The sequence below is a fragment of the Lagopus leucura genome, unplaced genomic scaffold (assembly GCF_019238085.1).
Source record: "Lagopus leucura isolate 7727_CA_CO unplaced genomic scaffold, USGS_WTPT01 Super-Scaffold_100034, whole genome shotgun sequence".
Taxonomy (NCBI): Eukaryota; Metazoa; Chordata; class Aves; order Galliformes; family Phasianidae; genus Lagopus; species Lagopus leucura.
In genome coordinates, this window is record NW_024962283.1 from 285,167 (window position 1) to 299,629 (window position 14,463).

At 60.9% G+C, this 14,463-nt stretch overlaps 2 protein-coding genes across 2 annotated transcripts; one reads left to right on the plus strand and one right to left on the minus strand.

The window, feature by feature from the left end:
• Positions 1–1,036: 1,036 nt before the first annotated feature.
• On the plus strand, positions 1,037–7,858 carry ESAM (endothelial cell adhesion molecule). Its single transcript, XM_042882218.1, has 7 exons — positions 1,037–1,107; positions 5,254–5,411; positions 5,860–6,073; positions 6,148–6,303; positions 6,653–6,775; positions 6,864–7,002; positions 7,267–7,858. The coding sequence occupies exons 1-7, from the start codon at positions 1,062–1,064 to the stop codon at positions 7,598–7,600; spliced, it is 1,170 nt and encodes a 389-aa protein (XP_042738152.1). The 5' UTR covers positions 1,037–1,061; the 3' UTR covers positions 7,601–7,858.
• A 609-nt stretch (positions 7,859–8,467) lies between these two features.
• NRGN (neurogranin) lies at positions 8,468–11,732 on the minus strand. The gene is made up of 3 exons (XM_042882224.1): positions 11,593–11,732; positions 10,029–10,235; positions 8,468–8,585 (listed from the first exon to the last, which is right to left on the minus strand). The coding sequence occupies exons 1-2, from the start codon at positions 11,605–11,607 to the stop codon at positions 10,029–10,031; spliced, it is 222 nt and encodes a 73-aa protein (XP_042738158.1). The 5' UTR covers positions 11,608–11,732; the 3' UTR covers positions 8,468–8,585.
• Between the last annotated feature and the right edge of the window lie 2,731 nt (positions 11,733–14,463).

Sequence of the window (14,463 nt, forward strand, 5' to 3'; positions counted from 1 at the left end):
GGGCCGCCTCCCGGCACCTCCGCGGCTCTGCAGGCGATGTCGGCGCGCTGCTGGGCGCCGGGCTCCGGGCTGCTCCGTGTGCGGTTGACCTCAGAGCCGTGTCCGTGGGAGATGCCTTCACCCGCTGCCCCGCCTGCTTCCCCTGTTAAGTTCGGGTCTCGGCACGGGGAGACCTTTGGTGCAGCGCAAAGGACTCCTTGAATTTCTGTGAGGCATGGTGACAGCTGCCCTCCTATGGCCAACTCTGCTGCTTCGTTTGTGGCTGGAGAAAACAAGCTCAAGTACAAGAAGCCACAAACGTGGCCCGTGGCTGAGTGTGGGGCTGGAGAGGGCTGGGATGTTGGATGCGTCAGCACTGGGGCTGTGTTGTGATGCAGAGCTTCCCTCTGACCCAGGCTGGCAGGGCCGCTGTCCTGGGGAGGCACTTCAGGATGAAAGGCTGCTTTTACAGCAGCGCTCTGACAGCCGCCCTGCAGTGCCCAGCAGGGGGGACGCTCAGAAGGGCTCCTGGAGCTGATCCCAGTAGAGGACGTCCTCTGTCCTGGTCCCTTCCCAAGGATCCCATCCCCGCATGGGGTTTCTGCCGTGTTTCTGCTCCGAGGCTCCAGGTGCCACTCAGCTCCTGTGGCTCCAGCTGTGCCCTGTGGCCAGGCAGCTCCTTGTCCTGCTTGTTTGCCGGGCTCCCTTTAACCCACGGGGTCGCGATGTTCGTTTTTGTGGGGTTCTGTGGGTTTTTTTAATTATTCTTTTTAAGGATTAATGCTTTTATCCCAGGGCACGGGATGAGGAAGAAGAAGAGAAGGTGTGTCGGGGGCACTGGGCTCCTTCCACAATAATGGCCCTAATATCACAATTAACTATTAATAGCCCTAATAGCTAATAAATAATCAGTGACAAGGTCTGATTGGATGGGAGGGGAGGCAGTTTGGACCCCGGGAGGCGGGGCCAAGACGCCCCGCCCCACAATCCCCGCCCCCACCTGCGGGGCGGTGCCCACCTGAGCTCCGCCCCCCCCCCCCCCCCCGGTTCCCCCCCCGTCCCGGCACCTGCTGCGCTCCGGGATGGTTGCGCTGCCGCCGGGCGCGCTGCTGCTGGGCGCGCTGCTGGGTGAGCGCCGGGGGTTCGTGCGAACCGCGACCGGGGAGCGGCTGGGGGGGCGGGCGGGGGGCGGCGGGAGGCGCTGAGGGCCGGGGGGAGCGGGCGAGGAGCGGGGGGGGGCGGCCCTGATGTCGCGATGCCGCCCGTCGGGCGCTCTGGGAGGCGGACGCTCGGGGTCCGGGGGGTCCCGCGGCACCGCGCCCCGCATCGCCCCGTGGAGCCGAACCCCGCGGCGCGGGCGCGCTGTGCTCTGCTCGCACCGGGGGCATTTCCCCGCCGATAATTCCCCCCTCCCGCTCGGTATCGAGCGGAAAAAATCAATGTATTTTTTTCCCGTCATCAAACCTGCCGCCCCCCCCCCCCCGTGTGTGTGCCGCTGCCCCCGGGCTGCTCCGCAGTGCCCCGCTCCGTCCCTGGGCTTTTTCCCTTCTTTTGCCCTATTCCTGAGGGTCGAAGGGGGGGGATGCAGGCGCCGGGGGTGCTGCGGAGGGACGCAGCCCTCCGAGTTTCCTTCGAGGAGGAGGAAACGGCCCCGAAGACAATGGGGACAATGGGTGGTGTTTCCTCCCCGGCGGGGCGCTCCCTGCCCCGATGGAGCCGCTTTGTGGTTGTGCTACTCCGTTTTTATTATTATTATTAAAGGGCGTTAATTAAAGCATGGTGGGATGAGGCGCTGCTCTGTTGGGGGGATGTGAGCGGGTTCCCTGCCGTGTGCCCGGCTGTGGGGATGCGGTGCTGCAGGAAGGACCCAACTCACCCTCAGAGTGCAGACATACGGAGAAAAGGCGCTTAGGGCCCAAATTGGTGTTTTTGGGCGCCCACACAGAATGACAGAATCAAGCATCCCTTGGCACCTGATGGGTCTGCATGGGATCACAGAAGAACAAATGATGGGGGAAAGATGGGAAGGAGGAAAGGAGAGGGGGGCGATGCTGAATGCCCGCTGCTGTGTCCCCACACCCGCGCTGAGCCGCAGGGGTTAAGCCGCCCGTCCGTGTCTATCTATAGCAAAGTCACATTTTTTCCTGATTTTGGCTCTCCAGAGGATACGGCGCTTTCTGCCCCTGGGTCGTGAGAACGGCCGCTGTGTCTGTTCCCAACGGGCGCAGCACAGCCCCTATCTGCCCAGTTATAAATAGTGCGGGGCTGGGGGGACCATCGGGGCCGGGTGGGTGCAGCGCTTCCTCGTGGGTCCTTTGACCTTTCTCGAGGCTCTCGGGGCCGCTGTCCATCCACATTCCCTCTCTGGCACCGTTTCCGCTCCGGAGGAGCGCGTTCAATCTGAGCCGTCATCTCTCGGTTTAATTTCTGTCTCGGTTTCACATGGCCAAATCGCCTTAATCCTATAGAGCGAGGGCATCGGATGCAATCCGCCTTCAGCTCATTAATTCCTGGTGGTTAGTGGCTTATAGGTCCGCCTGGGGGCTGCGGTTCTGGGGAGGATGGTTTTGGTCTTTGGGCACGAGGATGGTTTTGGTGTGTTTGGATGGGAGATGTGGCATTTGGGGCCGAAATAGTGGGGTTTACTGATGGGACATGGGGTGCCCCTCCAGGGTCACGGTTCTCTGTGCAGGTGCAGCAGTTTGCTGTAGAGCTCTGCTGGAGGTGTGCAGGGATTTAAAGGCTTTTTCCAAAGGAAAAAAACCCGGCAGATGGGCTCAGGCAGAGGAGCCCTCCCTGGGCAGGTGCTTAGCTCAGGGCAGTTGGATGAAATCGGCATTTTTCATCCCAAACAAACAGCAGCCGGGTGGCCCCCAGGGAGGGCAGTGCATGAAGGGCCCATTCCCCCCCCCGCCGTTATGCATATGCACGCCCCAAGCAGCTTAATTTTTTCGATCTGGTTAAAGCATTAGGGGATTTGCAATGGCGAGGTGGCTAAATCTGGAGCTGATGCCAACGGCAGTGCTGCACACCGAAGGGTTCGGGGCTGCGTCCCCACCAGAGCCGGGCAGCAGCACTTGGAGGGCAATTCCTCCTGCAGCGAGGGGCTGCAGGGCACCTCCCCAAGAAAAAGAGTGATTTTGGATGCCAGGGTCCTCCAGCAAGGCAGTGCTCGCACTTTGAGGACACCCCACCATGCTGGGTGTGGGGATGGAGCCACAATCTTGTATCTGCCTCCGAGATTTATGACTGAGCTGTGCTGTGGGCTCAGTACTGCTGGGCTGTCGGTAGGTTTCAGAGTTAATGCACACTCCTAACAGCACAGGGAGCCGTGGTGAGCGCTGTGGGTCTGCAGTGATTTAAGGATTTCCCCAGTGATGAGTGCTGAATTTCAGTGGGGTGGGATGGAGCTGCTCTAAGAATGCATCCACTGAGCTTCACTGCATGGGGAAAACGGCCCAGACTGGGCAAACTGGGAGAGCTGGAGGCCGATCCTGGGGCTCGCTGGTGGAAAACAGCCCGATGACACAGGCACTCGGTGCAGAACTGTTTGCTCATGGCCGTGGCATCCTGTGAGCAATGATGGATGTATTTGTTGCTGTCTCCCATCTCTGAAAGATTTCAGGGCTTTATCTCGAGGCCAGCTCAGTGGGATGTTCCGGGGTGCCCAGAGCATTCTGCCCCAGGGCTTTGTATGGCTGGTGCTGCTCAGCCCCGCTTCACCTTAACTTTGCCCATCTTGTGTTCTTTTCGCTGTACTTTATGCAGGCCAGGCAGATGCTGCTGGGCGAAAATACGGCATTTCTGTGGGGTGAGGGGGCAGTAATGGACCCCAATCACTGCTTTTTTGCTCCCAGCACGCACAGCTCCGGGGATGGCACGATCCCACCTCCCGCATCAAACCCAAACTGCCACACGACTCAGCCCGTCTGCGCTGTCCTCCGAGCGCTGTTCTTCTAAAGTACTCTTTTATTTCTTTCTCACCGCGCCCTTTGCATCCCTGAGATCTGCGCTGCCGCCTCCGGCGCTGTTTTTCCCCCGGGTAGGACTTAAGGTTTTAAGCGCTTAGGTCGGGTTTAGCTATTTTAGGCAGTGAGGTGTCTGCCCTCGGCCGGCCCCGCCGTCCCCGCTGCTCCTTGGCCGGAACCGCCCGAGGAGGCCCGGGGGGGTCGGGCGTTATCGGCCGGCGCAGCGCTTCCTGCGCGGGGCTGCGGGCGCCGATTCCTCGCGGGGGGAAGAGCGGATGCGCGGAGGCAGCTAAAAATACCCGCGGGCGTCGTGTTGTCATCTTCCCGCCCTGGAAAGATCCCGGAGGAGTTCCTGCGTGTGGGGACGGGGCGGAGGGGGCCATGATTTGGGGGGCTGTGCCTGACGGCGCTTTACTCCGGGAGTTGACCCAGGCGGGCGGTGCCAGGATGCCCGAATCTTCCCGTTTGCTCCCTTTCTCCTTTTTGCTGCAAAACAAATTTGCTCCAAATCGCAGCGGGGACGGAGCGCAGCCCGCCGTGTTCTCCCCCCTGCAGAACATCCCTGGGGAAAGGACGTGAGACGTGGGGGCGGCGGGGCTCAGCGTTCCTCAGCCCCAGATGCAGACCCGCTCCGGGTGCCCGACCTCGCCTGAGCAGATTATTTTCCAGCTGATCCTTTTCAGAGCAAAGCTGGGAAATAATCCCCCCCCGCAGCCGGGCACCCCCTCCCTGACCCGCTCCGGTCCCCCCTCCTGGCTGCGTTTTGGGGGGTGGGTGCTGGGGGGGAACTTTGCGGGGGCTTTGTCACCGTCACCTTCAGTAATCCCCATTTAGTACCTGCGGGGGGGACGGGGCGGGGGGTGTGAAATGCTGGGGTGTGAAGCGATGCGGCGTGGGGCTGGGTGTTGCCTGGGTGCCCCCACGAGAGATCAGATGGGCACTGCAGGTGTAGCTGCATCCCAGTGCTGTGCAGCGCCGTGCTGAGCCTTTTTGGGGTGCGGGGGTCCATCCCCAACCCGCAGTGGGGTGGGGGCTTCCCGTGTTGCTGGTGGGGAAGCGGCTGTGGGAGGAAAGCTTTGTCCTGCATCCGGAGAGCCCTTCCCGTCGTGGGGAAGGAGGAAAGGTTTCCTCCCAGCACGGCCTCCGGGCGATAACGGGACTTTTCTCTTCCTTGCATTGGAACAGGGAGTTGTTCTAACAATTAGTGGGGCTTTGTTTTGGTTTGTTTTCTTTGTTTTGTGTTTTATTTTGTTTTTGTACAACTGGCACCCGGGGCTGAGACGTGTCCCGTTTTCCTGCGGGGCAGGTGTCTGCTCAGCTGTGCTGGAGGTGCACGTGGGAACGGGCTCTGTCTACTCAGTGGAAGGGGAGGGAGCCGTGCTGCCCGCCTGGTACACCAGCAGCTCGCAGAAGAAGCCCTACATCAGCTGGATACTGAAGAAGGCAGCTGCTGAGCACTTCCAGGTGATGGGGATGGAGTGGTGGTGAAGTGCCCGTGATGAGGGGATGCTCGTGGTACCACGGGTAGGGGGACGTCCATGATGGGGACATGCTTACTGTTGCCCATGTTGGTGAGGGAACCGCGATGGAGAGGAGGTGCTCACGGTGCCCGTGATGAGAAGGTGCCCACAATGGGGAGATGCCTGTGATGCCCATGACAGGAGGATGCTTGAGATGCCCACGGAAGGCAGGTCTTCGTGATGAGGGGATGCTCGTGGTCCCCATGTTTGGGAGATTATGAGGAGGTGCTCATGATGGAGATGCCCATGGTTCAGTGCTGTGGATGCTCAGAGTATGAGTGAGAATGGAGGAGGCTCATGCAGCCACTGGTGCCCCCAAGACAGGATTTAGGGGGAATTCCCCTCCTGCAGTGCCATCCAGATTTGTATGAGCAAATGTTTTCTCCCTGCAGATCCTGACATACCTGGACGGGGAGGTGAAAGTGGAGGAGACGGAGCTGAAGCCCCGCGTGGGGTTCCTGCACCCCGTCCTCACCCACAACATCTCACTTTTCATCAATGCCACGCGGGAGCAAGACTCAGGCCAGTACATCTGCTCCGTCAACGTGGTGGATGACATCATCAGCCCAATCAGGAGCATGGCCATAATCAACCTCACGGTGCTGGGTAAGGACCCGCAGGGCGCCCTGCGTCCCCCGGTGCCCCTCGTGCTGGGACTGACGCCGATCCGCTGCCCGCAGTGCCGCCAGCGCCGCCAGCCTGCAGGCTGAAGGGCAGCCCCACGGTGGGAGCCAACGTGACGCTGAGCTGCGCCTCCCAGAAGGGCAAACCATCCCCCCTGTACAAGTGGCAGCGCCAGGAGCCCACCAAGCAGGTCTTCTTTCCCCCCGCTCAGGGTAAGGTGGGCTGAGGGGGTGGGAAAACCTGGGCAAGGTTTGGTGGGGGGAGAGCTGGAGGGGTTGGGTTTGGGCCCTTGGTTCTGCCTGCCCCCAACTCTGCTGAGCTTCCCCTTAACTCTGCCCGCGCTCTTCCTTGTGCAAGGGGACAGGTGGAAGTCCCCATAGCTCTGCCCACTGCTGGAACGTTGGGGGAGCATCCCCTGAACTCTGCCCCTGACTAACCTCACCCTGGGGTGACACAGGGGACCATCCCTGTAACTCCTCCCGCTCCCATCCCCGCTGTGCTGGGAGGTGTGCGGTGGTGGGCAGGTGATCACAGAGCAGCACCTCAATTTCTGCCCTGCAGACCGGGCCAGGGGAACTCTGAAGCTGACGAACCTCTCTCTGGACATGTCGGGCCTCTACGAGTGCGAGGCGGAGAACCGCGTGGGTTCAGCCAAGTGCAGCATCATCCTGGAGGTGCAGTCAAGTGAGTGTGCGCCCGCGGGGCTGGGGACAGGGGCTCGGTCCCCACGGTGGGACAGGCAAAGATCTCCCCCACCCATCTGTCCTGGCAGCCAGCGAGGGGGCCATCATCGCAGGCGCTGTGCTGGGCTCTGTGGGCGCTTTGGCCACCGTCGCCTTCTTCACCCAACGGCTGCTCGGCTACCGGAGGAAGAAACGCGACGGGCAGGAGGAAGCGGCCAACGAGATCAAGTGAGGGCAGCCCCCGGGGCGGGGATCGCTGGGGCTCAGCGGTAACGGGAGGAGGTTTTGCACCTCAGTGTGGCCCTCATTGGGTTTCAGAGTCAACACGGCTCTTTCCCACCGTTTTTCCCCCTCCCTTTGGGTGAATTCCCTTTTACCCCCACACGGAGGGGCTCCTGCGGCTCAGCAGCACTGGGGAGCATCATCCGAGAATGGGGAGGAGAAAATAGCTGCACTTCCAGCAACCTGTGCCACCTTCTCCCTCCTCCACAGGGAAGATGCCGTGGCCCCCAAAACCCCCACCTGGACGCGGAGCCGCCCTGCAGACACCATCTCCAAGACCAGCACTTTGTCCTCCATCGTGGGTTCCCGGGACAGACCCTACGGAGCCTCCCCCCCCTCCTACACTGCCTCGGTCCTCACCGCTGCTGGCAGCTACCAGGGACCCCCCCGGGCCGGGCCGCATCCCCCCGCCACCAACGGGGCCCCCTGGCACCCCCCGCAGCCCGTCGCCCCCCCGGGTGGGCCGCCCCCCTCCAGCCTGGCGCGGGCCGGAGCCGTCCCCGTCATGGTGCCTGCCCAGAGCCGGGCCGGCTCCTTGGTGTGACCCCCCCAGAAAGAGGCTGCTCCCCTTGGCTCCCCGCCCTGCCCTCTTTTGGGGCTTTTTTACCCTTTTTTCCATTTTTTCTTCATTTTTTTGTAAAGACGCCTGGAGCAGCCGGACTTTCCTGCGGTGTTTAATGGGGCGGGAGGTGCCCCGCTCTGCCCTGGCCAGCGCCCCGACCCAGCCCCGCTCCGAGGGGGGTCCCCTTTTTTTATGTATCAATGGAAACGGGATATTTTTCATAAAAGAGCATTAAAAGTGTTGGGGGAAGGGTTGGAGGTGGCGATGGGGGGGGCAGGGAGAAATTCTTTTTAGGTTTTTTTTTTTTTTTTTTGATTGAAACTGCTTTTGGGTGACTTCGTGAGGGTGCGGGGGGTCGGTGGCCCTGCGTCCCTCGGGGTGGCATCACGTGGCTGTGTGATGTCACACGGGAGCCTTCACGGTGCCCCATCGCACCCGTTGTCCCCATCGCGATGTCCCAGCGCTGCGCCTGGTGGCACAGGGTGACAGCGTGCCCCGGGGGGCTGCCTCGCCTGTAGACCTGGGCTGGCTGTCCCAGGTCCCTCGGTGATGTCACACCCACTCGGATGATGTCGCAGCAGCCGCCCCGCGCCCATCAGTGATGCCACAGCAGCGCCAGCTCCCAGCCCCCAGTGCCATCACACCGTGCCACACACGTGGGTGTGACACCACGACAGCCCCGCGTGTCCAGCAGTGATGTCACACATCTGAACAGTGCCCTGCGTGACATCGCACTGGACGTGGCTGCGATTGGTGACACCAGGCTGTCCACCTGCATGTCACAGCTCTCACCCCACTGAGCGACACTGCCGCGTCCCCTCGGCGCCAAGGACAGTGCGGCCGCTGGCAGGGACCTTTATTGGGGCTGGGGCGGGTGAGGGGGGGGGGGACGCATGCTGGGGTGGTATGGGGAGAAGCAGGGGCTCCTCGGCGGCGGGGGGGCTCGGCAGGGGGAGTCCAGCAGGGCCTGCAAGCAAGGAGAAAGCAGAGCTGTCAGTGGTGTGCACGGGGCTGCCTGTACCCTGTACCCAGCTGTTGCAGCCTGCACCTTTTTCATGCTTGCCTGCACCCTCATCCTGCACCTCACATCTTGTACCTTGCACCCTGGTCCTGCACTCTGCTTTTGCAGCCTGCGCCTTCTCCATGCCCTGCCTGCACCCTGTCCCTGCAATTCCTACGACTCCCTCCCCCCTGCCCCTTGCCCCTTGCCTGCCCCCTCTCTGTCCATGCAGCTGGGGCACCACAAGCCCTTGGGGCCGGAGGCTCAGACCCCTACCCTGGACATTCCAGGATCAAAGGACTTCGGTGGGAAGCAGAACCCAGCACAGCTTGGCTGGAGCCCACACAGAGATGAGCCCCTGCATGGATCACCCAGCGAGGCAGCCTAACGAGCTCTAATGAGCTCCCCAGCCCCTGCAATTTGTAGCTGTATCTCTGCTTCATCCTCACTTTCTGCAGCCCCATCATATCCTCAATCCATTCCCTCTACATCCTTATAGAATCCTCATTGCAGCCCCACTTCAGCCCCATGCACCTCCATTTCAACCCACTGCACCTCAATGCAAGCCCACTGCATCCCAAGTCCATCCCCGCTACATCCTCACTGAATTCCAAATTCATCACTACCACAGTCCCACTGCATCCTCAGTGAAACCAACTGCACCCCTCCTAAAGCGCCGCTGTCTCCCTACAGCATCTTCACCTGCATGGCATCCGGGTTGCATTCCAGCCATCCCCATTCCACCCCTGCTGCATCTCAGTTGCATCTCCTCCTGCATTTTCCTGGTGCACTCCCAGTTCAATCCCCAGTGCATCCCTATTCCATCCCCCCCATCCCAGTTGTGCTCCCAAGTCCCATTCCATTCCTATTCCATTCCAGCCGCATCCCAAGTTGCATTCTCAGTGCATCCCCCTTCCATCCCAGGTTGTAACCCCGCTGCATCCCCTCTTCCAGCCCCTACGCCTCCCACCCACAGCCGCACTGCCTCCCCCTCCCCCATTCCTGGGTGGAGCCGGGGGGCAGTGGGGCAGCACAGCTGCTGACCCCAGGGCCGTGGGGCCATTCCCTGCTCCCCAGGCACCCCGGCACCCCCAGCCCCACAGCCCGGCACCGTGGGCGCTTTTAAATTTCCCTTTTCCTGCCAGGAGACTGTGACACAGGCTTTTAAAAATAGCATGTGCTGAGGCGAGGCGTTTGGGGTGGTGTTGCTAAGGGAGAAATTCAATTCAAATCTAGGGCTTCGCCTTCCCCGCCGTTCCTATGCTAACTACTACGGTGCACCCGCAGAATTAGGGCAGGCAGCGCTGCTGAGCTCCTGCAAGGAGAGCTCCATCGCAGCATCCCAGGGGGACGGAGGGAGGCTCGGAGCTGGAGAAGCAGGGCTTGGGATGGGGACGGGGGCCGCGGTACCTAATCGCCGTTGCGGAGGTCTCCGCCGCGGGTGCTGTTGGCGCACTCGGCGTCCTTGGCTTTCCGGTCCATCTCCCCCCCCTTGATCTTCTTGCGGGTCATGTGCCCGCGGAAGCTGGCCTGGATCTTGGCCGCCGCCGCGTTGGCGTCGGGGTCGTCCAGGGGGATGTCCAGGATGTCCTCATCCAGCTTCGTGCAGGCGCCCTCCTGCCGGCAGTGAGCAGCCATTAGGGGGGTGGTTTGGGGCCCGGGGGTCGGGGTCAGGGTGTGTGCGGGCGACGGTGCGTGGTTGCGGGGTGGGAAAGGTGCCGCCATCCCACAAAGTACGGAAAAGCAACGGGGAAATTGGGGAGATGTGGGGGAAGCGACTGCATCAGCACCCTGCTGGAAGCACACACCCCGTGCACCACATCCTGACCCACAGCATCTCCCCAGGGCGCTGCGTGGAGCCGAGGGCAATAATACACGCCGTCACCTCTGAGGTGTGGAAAGGAGTGAAAAACAGGGGGAAAATCACCCACTGACCAAACAGGACCGGTGGCATCCCACTGCCACTGCATCACTGCGTCACCCTGCCCTGGGCTCCTAAGGACTTTTGGGAGAGTTCTGGGGGTTCCTCAGGAGCAAAGGGACGGCGGCCACAGCACGTTCACCCGTGGGAGAAAGCAGCTGGGGCTGATTCACACCGAGGGGTGGTCAGTGCAGGAGCAGGGACACCGCAGTCATCGTGCCCTGTGCTGCTGGGGAGGGGGCACGCGGTGTCACTGCAAAGCGCTGCTGTGGCACTGGGGAGGGTGTCGGAAGCTTAAGTGACAGAGCTGGGGGAAATGCGATCGTCGGGATGGAAATGTTACAGCCAGAGGGGAAATCCTATAGCCAGGGAAGGAATTTTATACACAGTGGGGAAACCCTATATCCACAGGGGAAATTCTATACCCACAGGGACAATTTGTATATCCACAGGGGAAATCCTGTCCCCAGGGAGGGCTTTGCCACCCTGCAGGCAGCCAGCAGTGTTGTGATGCCGGCGGAGCAGGAGGGCTAAAAAGGGGGAGAAGGAGGGAAAAAATGGGAAAATAGAGAGAAAAAGGGAGAAAGGGGAAAGCCGTGTGCTCTTCTGGCAGCTGAGCAACGTGACCCGGCCGGAGGATGCAGCGCTGCTCACCAGGGGTGCAGCAGTCACCTCTTTCCGAAGCAGCAAGCAGCCGCTTCGCCCCTCGTCTGTAGGAAACCTTCGCTCCTCCTGGGGAGACGTTCTGGGGAGACAAGGCTGAATGGGAGCAGAACGAGGTGTCTGCATGCTGGGTTGGGGAAAGGGGCTGCTGCCTGCTCTGCCCTGGTGGAATGCGGCGCAAACCTGGCGGCAGGAAGGGTTGGGGTCCCTGAGCACCCCGTGAGCGGTGGCGTTTTGGGGTGCCACGCACAGGGGTGCAGCACCCACGCTCCTGCAACAGCACGACGCGCAGCCCCGTGTGAAAGCAAAAAAGCAAACCACCACCACCACCAGAAAGCAAAATAATACCCACACTAATTAAAAACAATCAGAAAGCAGCAGGGTACGTACGTTGCAGCAGTCCATGGCGGTGCGGGGCTCTCGGCGCAGGTGGCAAGTTGAGCGGAGCCGCTTGCCTACGTAATGCGCTTCCTCGGGGCGCCGCTCAGCCCACCTCCCCGCCAGCACTGCTGCTCCTGCCAGGATCGGGATTCAGCTTTTCAGTTTTTTTTTTCCCCTTCTCTTTTTTTTTTTTTTTTGCCTCCTCCAATTTCTCTCCCAGCGACTCCCCTCGCCTCCGACTCCCTCCTAACGCTTAAAGGAGCCGGCAGCCCATGCCAGGGCTTCATGCAATATAAATCCCGCAGCACGGAAGATGCTATCAAGTATTTAATGGGATGGGGCGCTGGGCCCTGTGCCCACAGCCCAGATCAGGGTGGGGGGGCTGCGTTTTTTTCCCAGCGGAGCTGATTTCACTGTGGACACGGGGGCCAGGGCACACCAGGGTCACACATACTGCAGCAAGTGGGGTTGATGTGACCTTTTCGGGGTGAATTTTCGGGGGTGATGACGTGACTTTTGGGGGTGATGTGACTTTCCAGGTGTGATGCTGAGCCCTCAGGCTGGGGGCTTTACCCCCTGCTGTGTTTTTGCAGGAGCAGAAGGAAACCTTCCCACACCAGCTCTGACCTACTTAGCGCTGGGCCCCAAAGGAGGGCACGGATGAGGATGGTGAGGAGGGCTGCTCACGGTGGTCGCACTCACAGCAGCATCCCACTCCCAATTTGGGGGTGTTTTCTAGCAAAACGTTCAACCCGAGACATCTTTGGGGGTGTTGTGCCAATCCCCTGGGCCACGCTGCCACCAGGAGCCATGGGGACCCCCAGAGCAGCTCAGGGGGTGCAGCCGCAGCCCCCCGCATCGCCCACCTCACACTCCTCTAATCCGGGTTTGGGGTTGCTAAGCAACCACACAACTCGCCTGTGGGCTCCGCACAGTAATGCTGGCTCTGGCCAGCCCCCAAATCACGCTGTGGCCCCCCAGAACCCGGTGGGGATGGGTGCCCCCAGGCAGGGTGCCTGCAGGGCTGGCCTCGCCACCCGCCCGGGGCTTTTGTTGCAGCAACCTTCCCACTGCCGTCAGCCGGCGTCATTGGTGCCCCTGTCACCATCGCGGTGGTCAGCACCTCTGTCCTGTTGTCATCACCATCCCTGTTCCTGTCGCTGTCACAGTTCCCACTGCTGTTACTGACCTGTCACCACCCCCACCACAATCCCCATCTCCACCCCTGTCCCTGTCCCCATCCCTGTTCCCATCTCAGTATCGCTGCCCATTTCACCATTCCTGTCCCATCCCCTTCATCACACTCATTCTTGTTTCCCCCCCAACCTCAACATCGTCATCACCTGCTTCCATCACCATCCTTGCCCCATCATTGCTCCTGTCTATCACCCTCTCTGTCCCCATCCCTGTCCCCATTCCCATCCCTGTTCCTACCATCATCTCTGTTCCCATTCCCAACACCCTTTATCCCTGTCCCCATCCTCTCCCATCATACTTGTCTGTCTCCCCCCACCCCTGTCCTCTTCCCCATCCACGCACCCCTCACTGCCCCTCTTCCTTATCTCCATATCCATTCCCTTCCCCATTCCTTGTCACCATCTCTGCTCCCTTTCCCATCACTGCCCCTGTTCTCTCCCAATCTGTCTGTCCCCATCTCCATATTTCCATCCTGCCCTAAGAGGGGTTGTGGGGGTTATCCACAGCCGCCTCCAGGCACAAGCACTCGCAGTGGCACGCAGGTTGCAGGGCTCAGCATCCCTCGAATCCCCACGAGCTGCTCACTCCTGCTCTCCCAAGCGGAGCCGGTTTCAAGTCCCTGCAAATGCCACCTCTTCCCACCAGCACGGGGAAAAAATAGCTGCGCTCTCAGCACCGATCTGCTCCAGCTTCCAGACAAAGGCTGCACCGCTCAGCCGGTGTCTTCAGATGGGAAACCAATCCCCTTCTCTTTTTAGAGCCTCCGGATTGATCGCTGGTTCCTGGCAAGGCAAGAGGAGGCATTTCTGGGGAGCTAAGCAGAGCCAGGGCGATGGGTGCATCGAGGGGATGGCTCCAGGAAAAATCTGTGCTAATGGGAAACGTCAAAAATCACTGTGCAAAAAGCTCATCCCACTACCTGCCAAACCTGTAAAATCCCTCAGTGTAAGGGACCTGGGGAGCGTTTTGGCCCTGGACTCTCAGAAGCAGCTCCATCCGCAGCTCCTCAGTCCTGGCAGAGTCGCTGATCACCACGAATCCTGCAGGCTGCGGAGGAGGGACGCAAAATGCCAGAACATTTCTAATCATTAGCAGCATTTTGAGCCCATGCCAGCCTCTGCCTTCTTCTCCCCGCGCTGTTGCTCACAGTGAGGGCACCCCAAAACCCATCCACCCTGAGCAATGCTTTCCAGGCATTCAGAAACCCCTTAGCATCACCCTGGGATGCAGAACAACACATAACCCATGGGATGGAAATGGGTGACAAGCCCCAGCTTGGGGACATGCCGGCACAACGCGGTGTTGGCACAGAACCCTTTGGGGAGTGGGGCTGGCAGCCGGCGAGGCGGCGCAGGGTCAGGGCGCAGCGGCTGGCACCAGCCCTGCATGGGGTCCCCGCCAGCTGTCCCCATCCCTCCTTCCTGTTTTTCTCAGCCTGCACATGGCAGCTCCCGACGCCAGTGCTGCAAGGCGGCGTGGCTTCCCTCCGAGGTGAGCCTGGGGGGACTGCAGGTTCCTCCACACCGAGCGGCCCTCCATCGCCCATCGCCCATTTTTCGCCCCACTGTCCATTTCTCAGGGCTTTGATTTTTGCCTGGATTTCACCATCGCTTCCCAAACACAGCTGGGAGGACCCACACGGACCCCCAAACTGCTGCAGAGATCCAGACGCATCCCAGCCTT